Below are 19,873 nucleotides of genomic sequence, written 5' to 3' on the forward strand. Positions count from 1 at the left end.
TACCATATGTTGTTCTTACTTATTACATTTATTGTCTGTTTTTCCCACTAGATGGTAACTTCTCTGAGGCCATAATTTTTTTTAATTTTATGTATTTATTAATCTGTTTATCTTTGGTTGTACTGGGCATGGGCTTTCTAGCAGAGGCCAATGGGGCCACTCTTTGTTGCAGCTTCTCATTTTGATGGCTTCTCTTGTCGTGAAGCATAGGCTTTAGGTGCATGGTCCTCAGTAGTTGTAGCACAAGGGCTCAGTCGTGGCAGCTCTCCAGCTCTAGAATGCAGGGTCAGTAGTTGTGCAGCGTGGGTGTAGCTGCTCCGAGGATGTGGAATCTTCCCAGACCAGGGATAGAACCCAAGTCCCCTGCATTGGCAGGCAGAGTCTTATCCACTGTACCATCAGAGAAGTCTGAGGCCATAAATTTTTGACTAATTTAGTCACTAATGTATCCCTGGCGTGCTGTGATTCATGGGGTCTCAAAGAGTCGGACACGACTGAACGACTGAACTGAACTGAACTGAATGTATCCCCAGTGCCTAGAATTGAGTCTGGCACATAGTTTGCCTGGCCACCATGTACAGCTTCACAGGTTGTACTCTGCGCAAGGCCAAGGCACACCATTCATGTGGGAATGGAACTCCCTAGAGTTGTACAACATGTCAGTCTCCTAGGACCTCAAGAAACATGTATTGAATCAAATAAAACATGCTTTGCCCTAGTATTTTAAGTGCACCTCTGTCGGTAATCTCTGGGAAAATCTCTAGTATCAAATGCTTAGAGAGTTTAGAGATTCACAGACCAAAGGAAGATATTTATAACGGCCCCTGGATTGTGGGTTTAAAACTACCTACACCACCATAAATACTATTTACTAACTAAACAAAGTATTTTGAATTCCACTGGAGGTGGGCAAATTGGCTATGTTTTGGAACTCTATATAATCACTATTTTCCCACAAGATAATTGAACAGTAAGTGTTATTTTAAGTAGTCTTGGAAGAAGTCCCAGTTTCACTGTAGGAAAAGAGAAGTTTACATCTTGGGATTTTGTTCTGTTTTGAGAATCAGCACACACAACTGTTCATGCAGCTCTCTGCCTGCTTGTGATTAAATTAAATCTGTTACTTCAGAGAGGCTTCGCCACACTTAGTTTACCCGCTGAGGTGTCTCATCCCCCACTTTTATAACAGTCTCTCCTGGCATGTTTCTTCCTGCTATAGCTGATTACATAAAATTTTGTAGATAAATATACCTGCCTCCCTCATCTTCCTGTCTGATTAATTTGAGAATGTCACAGTTCCCTCGGAGTAGCCACGGGTGATGTCATAACCTTTTCTTTTGAAGGAAAATTGTCAGGAACAAGGATTTCACTGGGTGCAAGGCAGGAGGAGAATCTGCTGGCTGCTACTGCTACTGCTAAGTCACTTCAGTCGTGTCCGACTCTGCGTGACCCCATAGACGGAAGCCCACCAGGCTCCCCCATCCCTGGGATTCTCCAGGCAAGAACACTGGAGTGGGTTGCCATTTCCTTCTCCAATGTGTGAAAGTGAAAAGTGAAAGTGAAGTCGTTCAGTCATGTCCGACCCTTAGCGACCCCACGGACTGCAGCCCACCAGGCTCAACCATCCATGGGATTTTCCAGGCAAGAGTACTGGAGTGGCTTGCCATTGCCTTCTCCGGAATCTGCTGGAAACACTGCCAAAAAAGGAGGTGGGCGGTAGATTTTCAAACCTTCTCTGTAATCACTAGTATGACCTATGACTACCTACTTACTAATGTGGTTCTCAGTATTTAAAGAATGAGTCATACACAGTGAAAACACCATTGCTGTTCTTCAACAGACATAATGGTCTGGTTTGCCCCAGTCCTCTATTGTTTTGTGTTAAGAGTTTAATATGGTGTGATGCCACCAGAGATTTCTATGCGTTCTGTGTGAGAATCTCAAGCCCTTTCATGAATTTCTTATTAAATGGCATAGAGCTACACAGAGGCTTCATTTCTTCCTGCCTGATGAATGGGGGCAGGGGCAGGGACCCTAATTCTCATAGTGGTGGTAGAGATGTCATAACCCCTCAGCACCATGAGGTTATCCAACCCTGAATTCTGGGATGACGTGGAAGGAGGCCAAAGAGAGTGTCTAGGGAACACTTAGTCCCTAGGGAACAGCAGGTGGCCTTTTGAGCTTTCTCACTGAGAAAACGGGTAGCTAGTGATGCAGCTTTACGGCTGGAGGTCCAGAAGAACAAAATGATTAAATTTTAGGTGAGAAACACTCAACTTTTGTTTCTCGGTGTGTTTCTCTGGAATAAGCTAAGGATAGATGGGAAAGGTGTGCAGTAGAAGCCACCTGAATGACCACTCTTGGTACTATCTGAACATATGCTCTTCTTACCTGATTGTACACAGCACAGCCAGGGCCTACAACCCACTTCTCAGGAGGTGTGGTCTGACCCTCAGGTGTCAGTTTTTACTCCTTTATGATTCTGGAAGCCAGCTCATCTGTTCAGACAGTTTTCCCAACCTGGGCCCTTTGCCAGGCCTTCTTACCACTATTCAGGAAAGAGAATAAATAGCCTAAGGGTTAAGAGCCTGGATGTCAGGATCAGCTGTGCTTGGCTTTCACGACCCATGTGAAAATGAGTAAGTTGCTCATCTGTCTCAGTGATCCCATCTGTAAAATGGAGATAAAATAATCTCAGACCCATTTGGCACAGGAACTTAATAATGTTCGGCAAGCCTCCTATACAGTATCAGTTGTAAGATTTGCTGTCATTAATATAAATTCCCAGAGTTTAAAGGGGCAAAGCCACACTTTTTGCTACAGTTTCTTGCTATAAGGTGCTATGTTGTTCCCTACAGACTCCTTAGTCAGCCTTTGAGTTTGACACACAATAGCTATGTGGAGACCGAATCAGGAACAATTGACAGAAGAGTACCCATATAATGCTTTCTTCTCAACTTGGTGGAGTTTTTCCACCTCTTTTTTTGCTTGTTTTATCTTTAATTCACTCAAAAAGAAATAAAAATTTTCTTTTCAACTTTTCCTTAACAAGAGAATTCTCGTGTGTGTGTGTGAAATTTGCTCAGTTTTGTCTCTTTGTGACTCCATAGACTATAGTCATGGAATTCTCCAGGCCAGAATACTGGAGTGGGTAGCCTTTCCCTTCTCCAGGGGATCTTCCCAACCCAGGGGTGGAACCCAGGTCTCCCACACTGCAGGTGGATTCTTTACCAGCTGAGCCACAAGGGAAGCGCCAGGTAATAATGTAGAATCCACATAACATTGTAAATCAACTATACTCTAATAGAAATTTTAAAAAATAATGTTGAATCAATCATCCATTTGTTTGTTCACTTGTATTTTCATTCATTCATTTGACACCTAGTCACTCAGTGCTATAGGCAGGATTCCTAGTCCCCATGGACTTTTCCTCCCTGGGGGGTAGGGGTGGGGGCAGGCGGTATTTAGTCAGGGGGCAGGTCCGTACAGGGTGATGTGATGAAAACCAGGACAGGGAAAGCTCAGAGGCTAATAAATTACTTAGGAAATCCACCTTGCTCAAATGTGGAAGAACCAGGTGACTTCTTGGAGGAAGTGGTTGTCTAATGGGAGACCTAAGTAATGAGCAGAATTTTTCCAGGCAGGGAACAGCATGTGTGAAGGTTTAGAAGCAAGAAGAACCCAGCTTCTCCACCAGATCAAAGTCTAATGACTACAGAATTTCAGGAAAGTAGAAGAAAACAGGGCTGGAAAAGCAAGCAAAGGCCAGATTATCTCTTTCTTTCTTTCTTTTTTTAACTAAAAAACTTTTTTTATCATAGTTGATTTATAATGTTGTTAGTTTCAAGTGTACAGCAAATTGATTCCATTTAATACATATATATATTCTTTTTCATTTTTCAGTCTCTTTCTTTCTTACATTTTAAAATGTATCCTGCACACAAAGATTAGAGGTAATTCTGTGTAGTCCCACTATGGAATGAAGACCAGAGACTTGTACAAATGGAGAAAATCAAGCTGCTGGAAGATAGTTTTTACAATACAGAATCTTCATAAGTTTCCTAATTTCCTCTGAGTTGTCATGAATTTGAAGACCATCAGATATGTTCAAACATGCACTTCAGATCCTGTTCCTTGATTCTCTTCCTTCACTAAAGCAAATATTGGGACTTATAGCCAACATATCAATTTCTATCTTTTTCAGAAATCTTAACCTGTATGCCTGGTGTTATTGCATTCCTCTTTATAGGCAATATTTTTGATGTATTACTTTTTAATTGAGGTATAGTTGATGTCGGAGAAGGCAATGGCAAGCCACTCCAGTACTATTGCCTAGAAGATCCCATGGATGGAGGAGCCTGGTAGGCTGCAGTCCGTGGGGTCGCTAAGGGTCGGACACGACTGAGCGACTTCACTTTCACACATTGGAGAAGGAAATGGCAACCCACTCCAGTGTTCTTGCCTGGAGAATCCCAGGGATGGGGGAGCTTGGTGGGCTTCCGTCTATGGGGTCACGCAGAGTCGGACACGACTGAAGTGACTTAGCAGCAGCAGCAGCATAGTTGATGTACAATATTATTAATGTAAAAGTTTCAGGTGTACAACATAGTGATTCACAATTTTTAAAGGTTATATTTCATTTAGAGTCATTATAAAGTATTGACTTTATTTCCTGTATGGTACTATATGTCCTTACAGCTTGTTTATTTTATGCATAACAGTTTGTGCCTCTTAAGCCCCTCCCCACTGGTTGTCACTAGTTTGTTTTCTATATCCCCGAGTCTGTTTTTTTTGTGTTATATTCAGTATTGTTCTATTTTTCAGAGTCTACATATAAGTGATATCACACAGTATTTGTCTTTCTCTGTTTGACATATTTTCCTTGGCATAATACCCTCAAGTCCATTCATGTTGTTTCAAATGGCAAAATCTCATTTTTTTTCTTATTTTGGCAAAAAAATTGTATTTGTGACTAAAATAAAAATTATAGATGCATGTTTATAAAACCTTGTTATAATGTTACCATAATAAATTATTAGCTGAAAATTAATCAAAATTCAGATTGAAATGGATTTACATTTTAAAATAGCTCATGTGGAATTCTACTTAAGTAGCATCTGTTCCCACCCACTACCTCTGGATTTTCTTTCCCCAAAGTGCAGTGAAGTGGTGATTGAGGACATTTAACAATATCCTTATGTGTTTTACTCCAAATTCAAGGTTTAAGTTGAACTTGTGATGTGAACTGCATTATCCTTTAGGGGACCAACTATATTCTATAGTTAAAAATTCATTCAATCAAATAGACTGCATGCTAAAGTTTTAAAATAAAGTTTGATAATAAAAATGCCACCCTTTTAATGACTAAGTAGTATTCCATTGTATGTGTATGTGAAGGTCAAAGTCGCTCAGTCATGTCCAACTCTTTGTGACTGTCTGCAGCCCTCCAGGCTCCTCTGTCCACTGTATTCTGCCGGGAAGAATACTGGAGTAGGTTGCCATTCCCTTCTCTGGGGATTTTCCAGACCCAGGGATTGAACCAACTCTCTTGCACTGCAGGCAGACTCTTTACCTGCATATATATGTATACATATATGTGTATGTATGTATGTGTGTGTATATATATGTAAATGCCATATTTCTTTATCCTTTCATTTATTGATGGACACTTAGGTTGCTTTTATATCTTGACAATTGTAAATAATGTTGCTATGAATATTGATGTGCACATATCTTTTCAAATTAGCATTTTCACTTTTTTTTTTCCAGATATATACCCAGGAATAGAATTGCCAGGTCATAAGATAGTTCTATTTTTAGTTTTTGAGCAACCTCCACAGTTTTTCACAGTGACTGCACCAATTTACATTCCCACCAACAGTGTCCTAGGGTTCCCTTTTTTCCGTATCCTCACTAACATTCATTATTTGTGGTCTTTTTGATGATAGCTGTTCTGACAGGTGTGAAGTGATATTTCATTGTGGTTTTAATTTGCATTTCTTTGGTAATTGATGATATTAAGGCTCTTTTTGTGTGCCTGTTGCCATCTGTATGTCTTCTTTGGAAAAATCTATATTCAGGTTTTCTGCCCTTTTTTTTAGTTTTTTGTTTTTTCCTTTGATGTTGAGTTGTAGGAGCTGTTTCTATATTTTGTATATTAATCCCTTATCGGTCTTAGCATTTGCAAATATTTTCTCCCATTCATTAGGCTGTCTTTTTGTCTTGTAGATGGTTTCTATAGACAATATTTTAAGAGATAAATTAGGTAAAGTATCTACTCATAAGATCAAAACTTGCAACTCTAACCTTAATCAAAGTTAACTGGTTTAAAGTATTCTAGAATCCTCTACAAAATACTTGCTTGAGAATATTTGTATAAGATAAGGGGAGAAGATTATTACTGAATCATCAACTCTTTCAAAATAATTTGTATTTCCCTCTTTCCATGATTGTTTACACTGCTCCCTCTGATAAGAATACCAGTTACCAGCCTTATCCTTCTATGTCCATGTTAGCTACCTTTGACCATTTAAATTTTTTCAAGAAGAGCAATTTATTAATATCTTTCCATTTATCATAATTATTATTTTTTGTTATTTTTAAAATAGTTTTACTACATTTAGTAGACATAAACGTGCCTTAGATTTTTCTTAATTCACTATAGCACTTAATTGAGCACATGCAGTTTAATCAATAATGACAAAATATTTAGAGAAAAGTATCATGAAAGAATTTAAGTTTCATAGATCAATAATCTAATCTTTCCCAACTTTGACAAGGAAACAACATTGAGTCAAATATGCTTCCTTAGTCACTGGTTGCTGCTGAGTAGTTAACCTATAGGAGTTTCTAAAGATCAGACTGTTATATGGATGCTTTCTGTCCATTCTTGGCCAGAAATGTCCAGTGATTCTACAGGGAAATGCATAGCATCTTTTTGGAAAGCTCTGTAGGAAGTAAAACTAACCAAAAGGAAAATGTTAGCACCTGTCTCTGACCTCTGCTTCTGTATTCCAACACGATGCACATAAGGAGAGACCCACAGTATTTGCTGTGGGTAAATACTGCTCTGTATTTTTGCTGAGCATTCCCTTATATAGACAGTAAAACATTTAGATAACTTATGTGCTCCCTAAATAACATATGAAAGTGCTAAGGGCATGGAAGACACTCAACAAATGTTAGTTCTTGCTTTAGGTTTTAATATTATTTCATTCTTTAGAGCTATACTGAGCAGTATGGTAGCCACTAGCCACCTGTGGCTACTGAGCACTTGATATGTTACTTGATTGTGCTCAAAATACAAAATACACACTGAATTTCAAGCACTTAGTATGGAAAAAGAATGTTAAATAGCTCAGTAATTTTAATATTGATAGCAAGTTAGTATGGATATACTGAGTTAAATAAAATATATTATTTAAATAAATTAATTTCACCTGTTGCTTTTTTTGTTTTATTGATGCAGCCACTAGAAAACTTAAAATTACATATGTGCTTCATATTTGTGACTTGCATTGTATTTCCATTGGACAGAAATGCTTTAGAGAGACCTCCCAGGTATTGTGGCAAGACAACGGTATGAGAGATGTTCATCAATTTCTTCATCAGCTAAGAAGAAAAAGAACAAATTATAGCTGAGCAAATAGAAACTGTTCACTTATTAAATTGAAATTAAATGTGGATTTTTTTTTTTTACTGTTTTGTGGTCAGCTTTACCTTTAAGAAACTATAGCTAACATTTAATGTCTAATGGAAAATAAAATCCCTATTTCTAGGTTACTGGTTGGTTCACCATGGAGTGGCTTTCCTAAGAACCGAATGGGAGATGTATATAAATGTCCTGTTGATCTATCCACCACTACATGTGAAAAATTGAATTTGCAAAGTAAGTTGTAATTAGCAATGTGTTTTTTTTTATACATAACACAATCTTGTTATATACTCAGTTGAAAAAAGACAACAAAACCAGTCAGAGTTCTGTCTTTAATAAATATAGACAGCTTTTGTTGCCTTTATCTCTGTAGTCACATCAGGTCCAACTGTATCCAAATTTTCAACACAGTTTGATGACCTGATTAAGTAAGATGTGTGGGAAACGTGCTGCCTCCTGGACCATCTGGCCCAGTCTGTGGACCAGTTTCCACAAACATTTAGGATGATTTTGGTGATTACTAACAGAAATCTGAGACTATTCATACTTCTCTCCCTCCCCAAAACAAGCCATTCAGTATAGAAACATCAGTACTAGGGATAATTTGGGGGGTGCTGAGGAACACTCCGTGTTTCTGGTCATGTGAAAATGATCTTGTTCTACTAAAAAAAAAAGTCACTATTTGGAATTATTTGTAACTGTTTGGAATTGCTGGGCTTTAATTATCCACAAAAGCAGACCTCTATTTCCAGGAGTTCGGAGAAGGCAATGGCAAGCCACTCCAGTACTCTTGCCTAGAAAATCCCATGGATGGAGGAGCTTGGTAGGCTGCAGTCCGTGGGGTCACTAAGGGTCAGACACGACTGAGCAACTTCACTTTCACTTTTCACTTTCACACATTGGAGAAGGAAATGGCAACCCACTCCAGTGTTCTTGCCTGGAGAATCCCAGGGAAAGGGGAGCCTGGTGGGCTTCCGTCTATGGGGTCACACAGACTCGGACACGGCTGAAGTGACTTAGAAGCAGCAGCAGCAGCATTTCCAGAAGTTAAGTAGTGAAAGAGAATTGGCAAAATAGTTTGATAGGATAGCAGGGTTGAGAAACGATTTTTCTAATAAAAAGGAGATGATCCTATAAGCAGAAACATCTACTTCTGCTTTACTCACTACACCAAAGCCTTTGTGTGGATCACAACAATCTGTGGAGAATTCTTCAAAAGACAGGAATACCAGACCACCTTACCTACCTCCTGAAGAAATCTGTATGCAGGTCAAGAAGCAACAGTTAGAATTGGACATGGAACAACAGACTGGTTCCAAATCGGGAAAGGAGTATATCAAGGCTGTATATTGTCACCCTGCTTATTTAACTTACATGCAGAGTATATTATGCAAAATGCCAGGCTGGATGAAGCACAGGCTGGAATCAAGATTGACAGGAGAAATATCAATATCCTCAGATACGCAGATGACCCCACCCTTATGGCAGAAAGTGAAGAGGAACTAGAGCCTTTTGATTGTAAATGAAAGAAGAGAGTGAAAAAGTTGGCTTAAAACTCAACATCAGAAAACTAAGATCATGGCATCCAGTTCCATCTCTTCCTGGCAAATAGATGGGAAAACAATGGAAACAGTGAACAGACTTTATTTTTTGAGCTCCCAAATCACTACAGATGGCAACTGAAGCCATGAAATTAAAAGATGCTTGCTCCTTGGAAGAAAAGCTATGACCTACCTAGACAGCATTTTAAAAAACAGAGACATTCCTTTGCCAGCAAATGTCCATCTAGTCAAAGCTATGGTTTTTCCAGTAGTCATGTATGGATGTGAGAGTTGCACTATAAAGAAAGCTGAGCACCACAGAATTGATGCTTTTGAACTGTGGCGTTGGAGAAGACTCTTGAGAGTCCCTTGGACTGCAAGGAGATCCAACCAGTCAATCGTAAAGGAAATCCGTTCTGAATATTCATTGGAAGGATTGATGCTGAAGCTGAAACTGCAATAGTTTGGCCACCTGATGTGAAGAACTGACTCATTGGAAAAGATCCTGATGCTGGGAAAGATTGAAGGTGGGAGGAGAAGGGGACAGCAGAGGATGAGATGGTTGGATGGCATCACCGACTCTATGGACATGAGTTTGAGCAAGCTTCAGGAGTTGGTGATGGACAGGGAAGCCTGGGGTGCTGCAGTCCTTGGGGTTGCAAAGAGTTGGACATGACTGAGCAACTGAACTGACTGATCCTATTTGTAAGGAGAGAGGAAGGAGGCAATAAAAGGGAGTGACAACCAGTCAAGAATGAAATTAACTGGATGAAATTAATGTCTCTGGTACCTGGGAAAATGAGTCTTATGAAGAATGCTCCCTTCTCTGAAACACAAAGGAAAGAGACAAGTCAGAATTCTAGAAGAACCCTTAGGTAAAGATGAGAGAAGTTGAGATTGTCCTTTGAGTGTGATTATCTTCTTTGCACTAGACAGTGATGGAATCTGGGTTGAGTTTGGAGGCTTGAGTAGAAGGGTGAAGTTTTACAGTGGGCATCCTGGGAAATAGGTAAACTGTATAATAAATCTTTTGAGCTCTCACCCCTAAATATATATATTTATTTATTTATTTTTAGAAATTTTATGCAAATGTATATAAATCAGCAGATAATTTAGGATTAGGGCTTCCCAAGTGGTGCAGTGGTAAAGAATGTTTGATCCCTGAGTGGGGAAGATTCTCTGGAGTAGGAAATGGCAACCCACTCCAGTATTCTTGCCTGGAATTTCACCATCAGAGTAGGCTGGCAGGCTCCTGTCATGGGGTCACAAAGAGTCGGACACAACTAAGTGACTGAGCACACCCAACTTAGGATAAATGATGTATATACACATTTACAGACATAGTGTAATTTTATGTATGTGTATACATGTGTGTGTATATATATGTACACACATACCCTGGCAGAGATTAGAGGATAATGCAAAACTAATATGTATAGGTGTACAGGTATGTGTGTGTGCATGTATGTTTATATACACACACATATACACCTTGGCAGAGATTAGAGGATAATGAAAAAAATGATATTGTTGAAAAGAATTTCAGTGTTCAGTAGGTCAAGAATGGAAACAGCAAATGATGCCTTAGCTGAGTGGGAGAGAGAAGGTTGGAGAGATTTATCTATTATTCTACATGATAGTGTCATGATGGCCTTATAAAGTTCACTTACTGTTGCTTTGGGCCAGATTCTACCATATGGCATTCTTTGATAACACTTTAAGAATGTTTTTTTCTCTGATCCAGAATAAAGCATCAGATGGAGTCATCATGACCTTTGCAGACCCCACCCCCGAGGATCACATTCTGCAGCCTCACTCATTTAAGTGAGCAGCCAGATCAATGAAACACCTCATTGCCTTACACTTGATCACACACCATGAGCACTAAACTCAATGCTACATATAAAACTGAGTGTACATTGAAAAAAAAGTCTTTAAATAAACGGTTATTTAACCACTTTTAAAAATCTTCTCCCCTTTGAAAGCTTCCACGAGCATTTCCAATGTTACTGAGATGAAAACCAACATGAGCCTTGGCTTGACACTGACAAGGAACGTGGGAACAGGAGGATTTCTTGTGAGTGTTTACTTTTCAAATCCCCATTCCTCTCAAGTATGAAGTCAGTGTCTTCTGACCATCCCTCCTAGCAAACGAAATCTTGAGGTTTAAACATTCGAACTTGAATTTTGGATAAGTCATGCTAGAGGAGAGCCAACATGAAAGAACAATGTGTTGATATGTAAGCATCTTAAGATATTTAGCAAAAATGTTGCCACAGAATGTTTTGGAGAAAGGTGGCAGAAGGAACAGCTCTTCTTTGCCCTTGAAAAATGTGTTTTGTATTTGTTGATAACAACAGAATTCTAGCTCTCATTTCCTCTTCCTGTAGGAACATTTTGGATAGGTACAGCTAGTTCAGAAAGTAGGGGTCAAAGCTACAAAGTACTTTTGTTTTTAATCATTTCTGATAATCATTGACTACTCTGAAATTATTTAAAGCAATGATCTGGACTCACTTCATGTTAGCATTTATTCTCATTTAGTTTCTAGGACACTATGCAAAGACCACCAAAAATCAGTAAAAGAGAATGCTGTATTTAACAGGTGGTCTGGGGACAATTAATTGGTGAATATCTTGTATATCCAAATATACTTCCAAGTGAACTAAAGAGTTAATCTAAAAAACTAGAAGGAAATGGAAGTTTTCTGAGAGAATTTCTGACCTTGGAACTAACAGAAAAAATAATATAGAAAGTTGTTAAAAGACACAACTATGTTAAAAAAAAAAAAAAAGAAAGAAAATCATCACACACTAAAAGATAAAAGAAAGAAAAAAAAAGTTTAAAAGCAAACAAAAACCCAACCTCATTTGACATTTCTACCAACCCATGTAGGTGTAACCTAGTTGTGTATCTCTGTTAAAATCATCTTAGGAAGCTTGATTATGACATGTTGCCTTGACATGCTAACTTAAAAGCCTGTGTATCTAAACAGGTTTCTCTAAAAATGTAATCAATATTGAACAATGATTCTGTTTTTACTGAGAGATATTAGACTTTGGTACCACCTAGTGAATTAGGTGTTGCTTACAATATATGTTAGATCAGTGCATACATGAGTATTTCAGTGAATCTTCCTGGTTTATAATCTTCTGAAGTCTTTATCATAGGGGTTGTTCTGTCTTTCTTGTTTCATTTTTTAAGGTTGAATAAATTAAGAAAGAAAATATATTGAGGCATAGGGATTACAGAATATGCTTCAAAGTTTTTAAGCTGTAACTTCAGATTTTTAATCTGTAACTTTATCAATTTTTGTGTAAGTGTAAAACCTTTTATAAACCTTATATATAAAATGAAGTTGAAGAGAATTTGAGGGTAATTTAATAGTCAGTGTAGCAAGTAGAAGGAAAGAGGGAAAGAGAAAAAAAGAAAGGAAAAAGAAAAAAAAACTAAGGTTTCCTTTCCATACCTAAAAGGTCAAAATCTTAAGATACTCTTAAGAATATGTGGAAAAGACTGACAATCATCACATTTTTTGAACCTTCTTAAATTCTGGGCTTAAAGTAGGAATGTTGTTCTGGCATTAGCAATTGGCATATTATAATTTCAACTCCTTAATGTTGTTTTCCATTGCTTTTAATACCAAAAAATATTTTTGAATACTTCATGAGTTAGTGTTTTTCAGGGTGATTAAGCTAAACCAACTTGGGGGTGCAGATGTAGGAAATCAGTAATTGGTATCTCATTTGGTAAGCATACCCAAGGCATCAATTGTGATTCTCCCCTAATTGGCAAATGAACCAGTTTTATAAGGGAAAAACTATGCCTTGCTCATTGAGCATGAAATATGACCACAGCTGCTTCTCCTTTGAGCTACCAGCAATTGAACTGGGTCAAATAAGTTCCCTTTCATTCTTCCAATCACTTTTTGCAAGTCCACACTTTGCAGTTAAGTTTTAATAGTTGTTCCACAGCTTTACATAAGGTTAAACTTTGTAGGTTTTTTTAAGATCATGACTAGACTTCTCTTCCCCATTTTTTCTCCTTTCACATCTAATGATTTGTATTTAACCTAATATTTCCTGCCTGCAATGCAGGAGACCAGGGTTTGATCGCTTGGAGAAGGGCATGGCAACCCACTCCCATGTTCTTGCCTGGAGAATTCCATGTACAGAGGAGCCTGATGGGTTACAGTCCTTGGGGTCACAAAGAGTCAGACATGACTGAACAACTAACACACACACACTTGATATTTCCCACATGATTTAATCAGGAGTTCTTGCCATTCAAGGACTGCTGAAAGGGAGAGCTTTGGGACTGGGTTAATGGCGATATTAATAACTGGAGTGTGATGAACACAAGACAAGCGCCAGCTTGGATGATTGAAGGTTCTAGGGGGTGGACGTAGGCAGCTCTGAGGTCCTCAAAAAAAATGCTTTCATAACTGCAGAGTTAAAAACTGGCAGTTCACGAGCCTGCTAGTTCCTTTGCATTTGTTTAGTATGTAGAGTGTTTCAAGGGTTTTTTGTATTTTTTTTAATTATAAATTTTCACACAAAGTTTTTGCTTTGATTCTCCTTGAGAATTTGAGAGGTTCAGCCACACAGGGCCTGTTTGACAGCAGCCAGTGGTCAGGAGCCACAGAGGTCTGTCCTGCACAGAAGGTGTGGGCTCTTCACTCACCGTGGTGTCTACGCCTGGCCCAAGCTCTCTGCCAAGCTGCCTGCCTGGCCCATGGGGACATAAGGGTTTATGGCTTCTGCTAAAAAGTGAAAATGGAAGGGACAGGAGGAGACGTATGTTCAAGGAATAATAATGCTAATGAGGCTGGCTAACAATGACATATCATTTGCTATTTACCCAGTACTGTTCTAAGTGTTTCATAGACATAGGCTCATTTTATCTTCACAACAGCCTTAAGTTAGGAGGTCTGATCATCCTCACTTTATAGATGAGGCAGGTGAGACCCAGGAACCTGAGAAACAAAAAATGAACTTAGACCCTGTTTTCTCCTGGTTGTTCTCTGGAAGGACAGCACCCCTTTTCTCTAATTTGGTGGGAGACCTGATGGGCTCCTCCCTACACTGACAGTCCCAGGGTCCCTGTCCCCGAGACACCTGCCACTGGGCCAGCACATCTGCCACCCTCTCCCTCCCCTCTGTGGGCTCCATCACACTTTGTCTCAAAGGCACTGTTGACTTGTTAGTTTCAAGAGTTGATGATTCCTAGTGTCTTAGAAGGGAAATGATTCCTGAGCTTCACAAATAGCCAGGTGAAAAGTTAACATTATCCATGTGTTTTGTCATTGTTCTCATTTTTTTAAGACTTGTGGTCCCCTGTGGGCACAGCAGTGTGGAAGTCAGTATTACACAACCGGGGTTTGCTCTGACATCAGTCCCGATTTTCAGCTGCGGACCAGCTTTGCGCCTGCAGTTCAGAGTAAGTTATGAATGTGCCAAGGGTCTGAGTGATGCCTTACTTTAAAAGAGGGGAAAAATCGTATCAGCAAGTGCTATTCTCTTTTACTTTGTCTCATTTTTATATGGATGTGACTTTTGTCTTATCTATGGAAATATGTTTCTTTTATCATTTCCTGTGTAGCCTGCCCTTCCTTCATAGATGTTGTGGTTGTATGTGATGAATCAAACAGTATTTATCCCTGGGATGCAGTAAAGAACTTTTTGGAAAAATTTGTACAAGGCCTAGATATCGGCCCCACAAAGACACAGGTATGGACATGCTTTATATAGACCCTAACCCACGGCTTTCTTTCTGAGAACATATTACTAGAGATGAGGTCTTCATCTTTGCATTTGTCCAGTCCCCATATTAAAGGCATTTAATGGTAATCTTGAAAGTTAATTGAAATTTGTGCTACGTTGAGTTATTCTATTGTAACTTTGCCTAATGCTGGTCTTTAAGCATGGGTTCCTATTTCTGACACAGGCATCAGATATGTGATATAGCATCTTAATTATCTTTCATTGCTAATTTTTTCTTCCACTAACTCATACACTAATCAATACATTTAAAAATCCATTATGTATCTTCTTTACACATACTTGGACTAATAATGATAGCTTTCTCTTTTTACTGGTGAAAAAATTATCTTTGAATTCTAGGATTTTTATAAATAGGTTCATAGACAGCATATTTCTGGCATAGCTCAGTTGGCAAAGAATCTGCCTGTGATGCAGGAGACCCTCATTCACTTCCTGGGTTGGGAAGACCCTCTGGAGAAGGGATAGGCTACCCAATCCAGTATTCTTGGGCTTCCCTTGTGGTTCAGCTGGTCAAAAGTCTGCCTGCAATGTGGGAGACCTGGACTCAGTCCCTGGGTTGGGAAGATCCCCTGGAGAAAGGAAAGGCTACCCACTCCAGTATTCTGGCCTACAGAATTCCATAGACTGTATAGTCCATGGGGTCGCAAAGAGTTGGACACAACTGAGCGACTTTCACTTCACTATCATAGTCTAGCCTAAACTTCCATTTTTTAATAGAAGTCCTTTCAATAGTTTTGTGTAACTTTATGGTTTAAAGAGTCTTTGGTTTTCTTTCTTCCTGTGGTAGGCAACCAAAATTAAGGAGCAGAAAGGTCCTGCTTTTTTAACACTGAATAGCATCTTTAAAGTTTTGAGTTTTTTCTTTCTTTCTTGTTGGATCTGCCATTTTCTGGGTCATCCTGACTGTAGGAAAGGATTGACCCAATATCACCAGGAACCAGTTCACAGAGTCACCAGTTCCTGTGTAGCATCTGACGCTCCAGGGCCCAACAGTTATTGGAACACTTTCCCCTAAATGCTTTGCAGTTCTCTATATTGAAATTTGCCTTTCTGCATCTCTATACAGTATTGTAAAATACCGTTGCATGTTTTCCCCACTGACATTGCTTTTCAATACCAAGAGGATATTCAGTTCAGTTCAGTCGCTCAGTCATGTCCGACTCTTTGCTACCCCATGAATCACAGCACGCCAGGCCTCCCTGTCCATCACCAACTCCCAGAGTTCACTCAAACTCATGTCCATCGAGTTGGTGATGCCATCCAGCCATCTCATTCTCTGTCATCCCCTTCTCCTCCTGCCCCCAATCCTTTCCAGCATCAGAGTCTTTTCCAGTGAGTCAACTCGTCGCATGAGGTGGCCAAAGTATTGGAGTTTCAGCTTTAACATCAGTCCTTCCAATGAACACCTAGGACTGATCTCCTTTAGAATGGACTGGTTGGATCTCCTTGCAGTCCAAGGGACTCTCAACAGTCTTCTCCAGCACCACAGTTCAAAAGCATCAATTTTTTGGCGATCAGCTTTCTTCACAGTCCAACTCTCACATCATTACATGACCACGGGAAAAACCATAGCCTTGACTAGACGGAGCTTGGTTGGCAAAGTAATGTCTCTGCTTTTTAATATACTATCTAGGTTGGTCATAACTTTCCTTCCAAGGAGTAAGTGTCTTTTAATTTCATGGCTGCAATCAGCATCTGCAGTGATTTTGGAGCCCCCAAAAAATAAAGTCTGACACTTTCCCCATCTATTTCCCATGAAGTGATGGGACCAGATGCCATGATCTTTGTTTTCTGAATGTTGAGCTTCAAGCCAACCTTTTCACTCTCCTCTTTCACTTTCATCAAGAGGCTTTTGAGTTCCTCTTCTCTCTCTGCCATAAGGGTGGTGTCATCTGCATATCTGAGGTTATTGATATTTCTCCCGGCAATCTTCATTCCAGCTTGTGTTTCTTCCAGCCCAGCGTTCCTCATGATGTACTCTGCATATAAGTTAAATAAGCAGGGTGACAATATACAACCTTGACGTACTTCTTTTCCTATTTGGAACCAGTCTGTTGTTCCATGTCCAGTTCTAACTGTTGCTTCCTGACCTTCATACAGGTTTCTCAAGACGCAATCTGTCAAAACTTTGAAAGTTTCACTGTGGGCTTTCACTGAAAATTCTGTTAGACTAAGTATCGTACTGGTTTCTAGAGAACATCACTGTTAAAGCCCTTCATAAGAGAAGTTTTCATCTGTATCTGTTTATTTTCTGTCTCTAAATGAATTACCCCTGTAACGTGACTTACTGTGTTTAATAGTTTCCATGTGGAATTCCTGACCCTCCTCTTCTATCTTGCAACCCTGGTGCATCTCCTTCATCTCTAAAGGTGGTTTTACTCAGCATCTTTTCTTCCAACCTAAATGTGACCTTTCTGTAAGCCCTAATGTACCACATCTTCTCTTCCACCTTCCTCTCTCTCACACAGAAGTTCTGGGGCTGTGTCAGGGGGTCACCACTCTCTTCCTCTCAGTTTAGATTTTGAGATTCTTAGAGTTATTTTTGGTTCTTTCCTCTCTCTAGAGTCTTACATCTTACCTTGAAGAGAGGAGTTCCAACAATATCATATTTTTTGGTCATTTTCCCAGGCCTTCCTGGCAGAAGTAGCTGACTGATCTGAGCAATCCAGGCCTTACCCCTATCCACCTTCCTTACACACTGGCCTCTGTTTCAGTGACTCTTTTACCACTGATTCCCTTACAACCACTTCCCATTCTGGAAACCCCAAATCCTAGGCATAGAGAGTGATCTCAGTGCTGTGTACAAGGACAGTAACCAAAGTGTTTGACCGCCATGATCTAAAGGATTCGGGTATGTGCTCAAATGTCTTGTTCAGAAGTTGTCCTACCTCTCAGCTATCCCAAATAAGACTCTCCAGTGGCATTTTCCCTGAAGACCAGAAGCGTCCTGTCCCAAACACACATATAGCAGCTTCCTTTCTAACGTCTGTGATGAGAGGAAATCCAGCACAGTGAAAACATTTATACTGACTGCATTGATTAGCAGTCACTTTTCCTAGTATTCAACTATAATTCTTTGTTTATTAGATAATTATCCTCAATTGATGAGATCTTATGTTCTATCCATGATTGCTTGTAATCGTTAACATGTATATATCCTTTTGTAACTAGAAAATCTATTTAAATCTTCCTGTTATGAACTTTATTCTACTATTCATCCATACGGCAGTGCTTTAAAAGCTGCAGCTATTATTCTTGAGAACCATATGGCACATAAACAGCATGTTCTCATGCTTGTCAATAAGTCCCACTGCCATACACTGATGGCCTCTGACAGGGAAGTTATCCTATTGGAAGAAAAGTAACTGTTCTTAAGAAAAAAGTTGGAAATGATTCCCTTAAGCTATGAGCCCATGTATAAGTGCACTTCTGATTTTTATTGGTTACATAACCATGACAAGCCTGTAATAAACTTCTTTTCTCTTAAAGATGGGGTTAATTCAATATGCCAATAATCCAAGAGTTGTGTTTAACCTGAATACTTTTAAATCCAAAGATGAAATGATTAAAGCAACATCACAGACATTCCAATATGGTGGAGACCTTACAAATACCTTCAAAGCAATTCAGTACGCAAGGTAAGTTATGATGCTAACAGGTCAATATGTTGATAAAATAGAAGTGCTCATAAGTAAGAAAAGACAAAGAAAAATATATCCTGCATGCGTGCTCAGTTGCTTAGTTGTGTCCAACTCTTTGCAACCCCGTGGACGGTAGCCTACCAGGCTCCTCTGTCCATGGGATTCTTCCATGGGATTCTCTGTCCATGGGATTCTTCCATTAGGCAAGAATACTGGACTTGGTTGCCATTTCCTCCTCCAATGTATCTTCCCAACCCAGGGAACCTATGTCTCTTGCATTGGCAGGCAGATTCTTTACTACTACACCATGTGGGAAACCCAAATATGTGGTTCCATTCCGTTCAGTCGCTCAGTCGTGTCCGACTCTTTGCGACCCCATGGACTGTAGCCTACCAGGCTTCTCCATCCATGGGATTCTCCAGGCAAGAATACTGGAGTGGGTTGCCATTTCCTTCTCCAAGGGATCTTCCCGACCCAGGGATAACTAGTAGAATAGACAAGTCTGAACATTCTTTTACTTGAACACTTTGAGAAGGAAGAAGGGAATAAAATTTTTAAATCCTTGATTTCTGTGACTTTTATAAGATTTTTTTAATATTTTATATGAAGTAAATAAAATTAAAAGACCTTGGGTTAAGTTGGAAATGGAGCAATCTGCAATTATTTGTTACTATTTATTAAAGGTTGGGGGCGGGAGGAGAAGGGGACGACCGAGAATGAGATGGCTGGATGGCATCACTGACTCTGTGGACATGAGTTTGAGTGAGCTCCGGGAGTTGGTGATGGATAGGGAGGCCTGGCGTGCTGTGATTCATGGGGTCGCGGAGAGTCGGACACGACTGAGTGACTGAACTGAACTGAACTGAACTGATTAAAACCACAAACAACTTGAGCTAGTGGGATACTTCAACCAAATTAAGAAGGACCGTAGACTCTTTAAGTGTTAATGACATAGGAGTCTGAATTGAAGGACTCATTCTGCTTACTACTCTCTGGGGCAATTTCATAACTATATAATACTCTCCTAATTCTTAGCTCAGTGTCTGTATTTTCTTAGCACTGCTGACCTTCATCTTCACTTTGATTTGATCAGATACCTTTACCAAAAAAGTGCTAAACATTCTCATATTGTTTAAAAAATATAAATGAGAACAATACGTTCATCTTCCTGTAAACCTACTTTTGCCCTTTTCCATCTGGTTGTGCCTTCCTTCCACTGCCATAATTCCTTAAAAGAAGTATCTATGTTCCTTT

General features: G+C 39.5%; 1 protein-coding gene across 4 annotated transcripts in view; it reads left to right on the plus strand.

The window, feature by feature from the left end:
- Window positions 1-19,873, plus strand: part of ITGA2 (integrin subunit alpha 2) — a 112,131-nt gene that overhangs the window by 40,446 nt on the left and 51,812 nt on the right. Inside the window, exons 3-7 of one of the 4 annotated variants that reach the window (XM_055422064.2) lie at window positions 7,779-7,888; window positions 11,181-11,272; window positions 14,520-14,634; window positions 14,797-14,924; window positions 18,468-18,616. In XM_055422064.2, the coding sequence (XP_055278039.2) occupies window positions 7,779-7,888; window positions 11,181-11,272; window positions 14,520-14,634; window positions 14,797-14,924; window positions 18,468-18,616 (594 nt within the window). Of the gene's footprint in view, window positions 1-7,778; window positions 7,889-9,465; window positions 10,071-11,180; window positions 11,273-14,519; window positions 14,635-14,796; window positions 14,925-18,467; window positions 18,617-19,873 lie in introns of those variants that run through there. The other 3 variants (XM_088827683.1, XM_088827684.1, XM_055422065.2) reach the window with 3 other exon arrangements.

This window comes from Moschus berezovskii, chromosome 18 (genome assembly GCF_049115385.1).
Source record: "Moschus berezovskii isolate FMDL1 chromosome 18, NW_MosBer_1.0, whole genome shotgun sequence".
Classification (NCBI taxonomy): domain Eukaryota; kingdom Metazoa; phylum Chordata; class Mammalia; order Artiodactyla; family Moschidae; genus Moschus; species Moschus berezovskii.